We start from the raw sequence: 6000 nt of genomic DNA on the forward strand, positions 1-6000 counted from the left end.
TTAAGTGCTGTGGAATCACTTCCAACGCTTAACAACCCTGAATAGGATTTCCAAGGAGTGGTGGGTGGATTTGAACTGCCGACCCTCAAGTTAGCAGTACTTATCCTACAGCACCACACCAGGACTCCAAAGTAATTTAGTTCTTCACATTTTGCAGAAGAAATGTTTTTTTTTTCTTTTTAGGTTTTCCTGAAAAGACATACTATCATCAGACAAACAAGGTACTAAATTTTCTCCAGGAGCCCTGGTGGCATAATGGGTTAAGTTTTAGGCTGCTAATTGCAAGGTCAGCAGTTCAAATAGGGAATTAGATATACCCATCAGTTGCTCCATGGGAGAAAGATACAGTTGTCTATCCTCCTAAAAATTTGCAGTTTTTAAGTTTGCGCAAAGATGAAAAAGGGAAAGAGGAAAATAGAGTATTCATAAGAGGATTTGGGATTCATTCTGGGATGAGATGAACAAGATTGCTTTGCTTCCTTTAGGAATACTTTTATTTTTCCTCTTTCTCTCTGACTCAGTTTCCTAATCTCTCGTTTGTCCTGCTAAATTTTTTTTATTCTCCCATCTCCTACATATTTGTCCATTCTAATGCCTTTAAGTGATTATGACACTGAACAGAAGTACATGATTCTTATACAGACTGCTGTTCTAAGAGTCATTTCTAATGATCATGCCTAAGTCAGCTGTTTGGAACTCAAAATCACATAAACAACACTACATAACTGTCCATTTTATAACAAGAGTTGTGTAGAGCAGCCCAACAACCTCTTAACTGCAATGCTAAAAGCCAAAAAGGTATGAAAAGTAAAAGGTTTTTGTAAGTTTGCAGCAACATAGTTTGGCCGCAAACTTTGACTCAATTGGCAAAAGAACATGTAAAATTTTATTTATAAACCTCAAGGTGGGTGGTTCAAACCCTATACACAGGTTTTCTGAGTCAGAACTGACTGGACAGCATTTAACAACAGAGACATTTCTGGTAGACCCAATTGGCGTGGTAAACATTATTGGCAACTAGTGGTAGAAGTCAGATATGCTGCTAAATATCATAAAATGCACACGGCAGCCAACCAACAAAGAATTCTTCAGCCCAAGGTGTAATATTGAGAAACTGTTCTATATTAATCCCATAATCCCTATTTCCAAAATTAAATAAGCTTCACCCAATTATCGCCACGCTTGAGCCCAATAATGCTACCACTTTGCCAATTCATCTCATTGGGGAGGTCTTCCTCTTTTTCTCTGACCCTCTACCTTAGCAAACATGATACCCTTCTTCAGTGACTGGTCCCTCCTGACAACATGTCCAAAGTATGAGAGACGAAGTCTGGCCATCCTGGCCTCCAAGGAGCACTCTGGCTGCATTTCTTCCAACACAGATCTGTTGATTCTTTTGGCAGCCCATGGCACTTTCACATAATTGTAGCTTTTACATTTAGATGGCTTAAATGATTCCTTTCCCTATTGGTCAGTAATGCGCACACACAATATATATATATATCATGTACATATGGTGGTGGTGTGCTGTGGAGTCGATTCCGACTCATAGAGACCCTGTGCAGGGTTTCAGAGGCTGTAAATCTTTATGGGAATAGAAAGCCTCATCTTTCTCCTGTAGAGCAGCTGGTAGTTTCAAACTGCTGACCTTGAGGTTAGCAGCCCAACTCGTAACCACTGCAATACCAGAGCTCCTTGTATATATATACATACATGTATTTAAAATGAAATGTGCAAGAAATTTGTAAAACTACAAGGCCAACTGACTAGAAGTGACCCGTATCTGTGTCCATTCCAAAGAGAGGTGAACCAACGGAATGCAGAAATCATCAGACAATACCACTGATGTCCCATGGGAGTAAAGTTATATTTTACTAAAGATAATATGAAAATGGCTCCAACAATACATTGACAGAGAATTTCCAGAGTTCAAGACAGATTCAGAAGAGGATGTGAAATGAAGGATATGGGATGAATCTTGGCTGAAAGCAGAGAATACCAGAAGACAGATCTTGGCTGAAAGCAGAGAATACCAGAAAGATGTTTACCTGTGCTTTATTGACTGTGCAAAGGCATTTGATTATGTGGATCATGACAAACTATGGACAACATTGCAAAGTATGAGTATTCCGGAACACTTAACTGTGCTCATGAGGAACCTGTACATAGACCAAGAGGCAGCTATTGGAACAGAACAAGGGAACAACGAAAGATTTAAAATAAGGAAAGGTGTGCACCAGGGTTGTATTCTTTCACCATAGCTATTCAATCTGTACACTAAGCAAATAATCCAAGAAACTGGATTATATGAAGAAAAATGTGGCATCAGGATTGGAGGAAGACTCATTAACAACCTGCAATATGCTGATGATCCTTGCTGAAAGGGAAGAGGACTTAAAATACTGATAAAGATCACCAATCACTGCGTTCATCACAGACCACTGAGTTTGTTATGTGTTACATCTCAATGTAAAGAAAACAAAAATCCTCACCATTGAATCAAAAAACAACATCCATATCAATAGAGAAAAGATTGAAATTGTCAAAGACATCATTTTGCTCATATCAACCATCAACAGTCACTGACGCAGCAGTTAAGAAATCAAATGGCATATTGCATTAGGTAAATCTGCTATACAAGACCTCTTTAAAGCATTGAAAAGCAAAGGCGTCATGGTGTTTTCAGTAACCTCATATGCATAACCTCATTTGAAAGTTGGACAGTGAATAAGGAAGACGGTAGAAGAATCAATGCATTTGAATTATGGTGTTAGAGAATACTGAAAGTATCATGGACTTCCAAAAGAACAAACAGATCTGTGTTGGAAGAAATGCAGCCAGGATGCTCCTTGGAAGCTACAATGGCTAGACTTTGTCTCTCATACTTCGGACATATTGTCAGGAGGGACCAGTTATTGGAGAAGAATATCATGATTGGTAAGGTGGAGGGTCAGAGCAAAAGAGAAAGACCCCAATCGGCACAGTGGCAGCAGCATTGGGCTCAGGCGTAGCAATGATTTTGAGGTTGACCCAGGACCAGACATTGTTTCTTTCTGTTATACATAGGGTTGCTATGGGTCAGTATGCACATATATTGTTGTTTTTAACTCCCGTCAAGTCGGTACTGACCCATAACGACCTGTATAGGATTTCCAAGGAGCGACTGTTGAGGTTTAACCACCAACCCTGCAGTTCAAACTGACTTTTCAGTTCAGCACATTAACCCATAGCACTACACACCACACCACAGGACAACATATATATTTTATTGTTATTAAGTGCTATCAACTTGATTCTAACTCATAGCACCCTGTATAGGGTTTCCAAGGAACATATGGTGGATTTGAACTGCCAACCTGGTGGTTTGCAGTACAGTCCTGATCCTATGGTGCCACTACACATGTAGCTTATAGTTTCTTCCATTTCCACTTTACTTATAACCATCTTATTTTATACTTGGTAGGAAAGCTTACCATACAACACAATAACATTAAAAAAGACAACTTCTATAAAGACTTGTAATTATCATTTTCTCACTAATTCTTTAAAAAGCAGATGTTTTGTTTCCACAAAAAAAGATTTATATTTTTCTCAAGCAATTACTTTCAAGTTTTAAACCATTTTTCTTACATTTTTAAAACTTTTGCCTTTTTTTGACCCAGGGCTGGTGGGCACAAAAGGAAGAGAACTGAATTGGGAACAAACCTAAGTCAGATTATCTATCTACATGAAGGAAAATCATGCGTATGAATCTAAAATCATGCGTATGAATCTAATAACTATTTAATTGTGGTCTGAATTTTTTTTCAGATTAAATGTTTTATTATTTTTAATAAGGAACATTATTCACTTACCCTTTACTTTTAGAGACCAAACCAAGAGACTGACTCAATCGATGAATAAAAGCTCTTTCAGTACTGGTCAAAGAAGAAGGAAATTCCATTTCTATATGGAAAAAGACACAAAATACAGTTACTACTATTTCTGTTTAGACAGCTTTCTTTAGAGGTACTTCATATGTAAATGCAAAATATGTTATTATAAGCATATAATCAAATGTATCCTTATCAAAGTTATGTAGTAAGTAGATCGATCACGTCTTATTCAATAACTTCTAAATGTCCATTACAATTACGATAGCAATAAAACATCATGTATTAAACTTAAATGTGAGAAAGGATTCTGATGTTTGCCAAAGATTACTATATAATGATGCACCGATGTAAATAATGTGCCCATGTGGATAGCTACATACTACACACACACACATTCTAGACATATTTTACTACCTGAACTTAGTCCTTAGTTATAAGAAAATGTTTCTTTCCCTCAAGGATGAGGAATGCTCAAACATCACCAATGTTCAACATCAAATTCAACTGTTTTGCTTTTCAAACTTCAGGGAATTCATATATCAGTATCTCATGATAAATTCTGTAGTTAAAAACTGCTGAGATTTCACCTTTGATGGAAATTCAGAAATACTCTGTGCAGGTCATGCATTCCCTGTTATGGGCTGTAAACTTCCACATTAAGGATTTAGCTCACTAGGGATTTAGGTCACTAGCTTCTCCTCGGAAACCCTATACAAGGTCGCTATGGGTCGTAATCGACTCGATGGCACTTAACAACATTTAACTCAACACGTCGGAGTAAGTACTCAATATACACTGCACCGCTCACCACCGGTTGACTGTGGTTCTGCCCTCTGTGACCTAAAACTTCCTAACCTTAAGAGACATGGATGGTGCTTCGCTGCCTTACGCAGGTTTATCTTTTTAAATACTTAACATAATGCTTCTAGAAGTTTAACAATGCATTTATTGATACTTGACTGCCTTCTATCCTTCTACTTTTATAATGTAAAGTAGCTACGTTGAGGCTACAACCTTTTACTGAAAAAAGAAAATAAGAAAAAGATAAAATGCCAATACCTACACTACAGTCCCTTAGCCTCTCCCCAGAGAGAAAAATGCCTCACGCGTGGGGAACAATCTGACCGTTTCACCTTCTGGGGCCAGGCAAGTGCCCTATAACCTACAGATGAATTGTGGGGCTCTCCACATCCAACCAGAGGACTAACTACAACGGCGGTCCTGGCCCGCCTCCCGCCGGACGCCGCAGGGAGTAGGGAGGTCAGGTGGGATAATGTGTAGGGCGCAGGCCCTCCCTCTTGTACCAGAGGCGCAGCCTCATCACTCGGTGGGTCCAGTTCAGAGGAACGCCAACCCGCGGAATGCCTGCCAGGCCCCTCACCTCGCTGGTCTCCGTAACGGAATCGCTCCAGGGCGATATTGACAGCGATCTTCACCTCCTCATCGATACGAATGTCCTTCAGTCCCTTGGCCCGGCTACCGCCTCTGAGGCCACACTGCGCTGGGCCAACCCCGCCGCCGCCACCCCCGCCGGGAGCTGGGGGTCGCGGAGAGACGCTACTCGGCCTGGACATGGTCCCAAGAAGATGTTCGCACCGCGGGAGAGTGGCACAGGATTGACGACAAGCGGCCAATCGCAGGGACAGCGGACCTTGGAGGCCACTACAGAGACCTGACGGCTCCGCAGGCCTTCTGCTGGGTTCGGGTCGCAGCAAAGCCCCCTATCACCAGAAAAGACCGGAAGTACCGGCGCCACAGACGCCCAGGCAAAATCGGGAGCGCGGGCGTGGTGACGTCATTAGAGCCGCCGGCGCCCGTGACCTCAGCGCGCCGCGCCCTCTCGCCTGAGGCGCGCCAAACTGATATTTTCGGTTCAGTGTGTCTCTCTCTTCTCTCACGAAATGGTTTCGTTCAGTCGTTTATTGTCACAGGATTCTTTGGTTTAATCTTTTATTGATTCTCTAATAAGAAGTTAGGGGCTTCTACTGTGTACCTGGCACCATGATAGTCCCTAAATAGACTTTGGGGAGCAAGACAGATAAGTTCCCTGCCCTGTGGTACTTAAAGTCTTGTGCGCATCGGGTTGCCAGATTTAGCAAATAAAAACATAGGATAATCATTTAAT

At 41.1% G+C, this 6000-nt stretch overlaps 1 protein-coding gene across 1 annotated transcript in view; it reads right to left on the reverse strand.

The window, feature by feature from the left end:
- Positions 1 to 5449, reverse strand: part of LOC102821983 (probable ATP-dependent RNA helicase YTHDC2-like) — a 131131-nt gene extending 125682 nt beyond the window's left edge. The window contains exons 1-2 of the mRNA XM_006870539.1: positions 5257 to 5449; positions 3855 to 3945 (exon numbers count right to left, since the gene is read on the reverse strand). Coding sequence (XP_006870601.1) covers positions 3855 to 3945; positions 5257 to 5449 — 284 coding nt within the window. The remainder of the gene's footprint in view (positions 1 to 3854; positions 3946 to 5256) is intronic.
- Between the last annotated feature and the right edge of the window lie 551 nt (positions 5450 to 6000).

This window comes from Chrysochloris asiatica, unplaced genomic scaffold, assembly GCF_000296735.1.
Source record: "Chrysochloris asiatica unplaced genomic scaffold, ChrAsi1.0 scaffold00143, whole genome shotgun sequence".
Taxonomy (NCBI): domain Eukaryota; kingdom Metazoa; phylum Chordata; class Mammalia; order Afrosoricida; family Chrysochloridae; genus Chrysochloris; species Chrysochloris asiatica.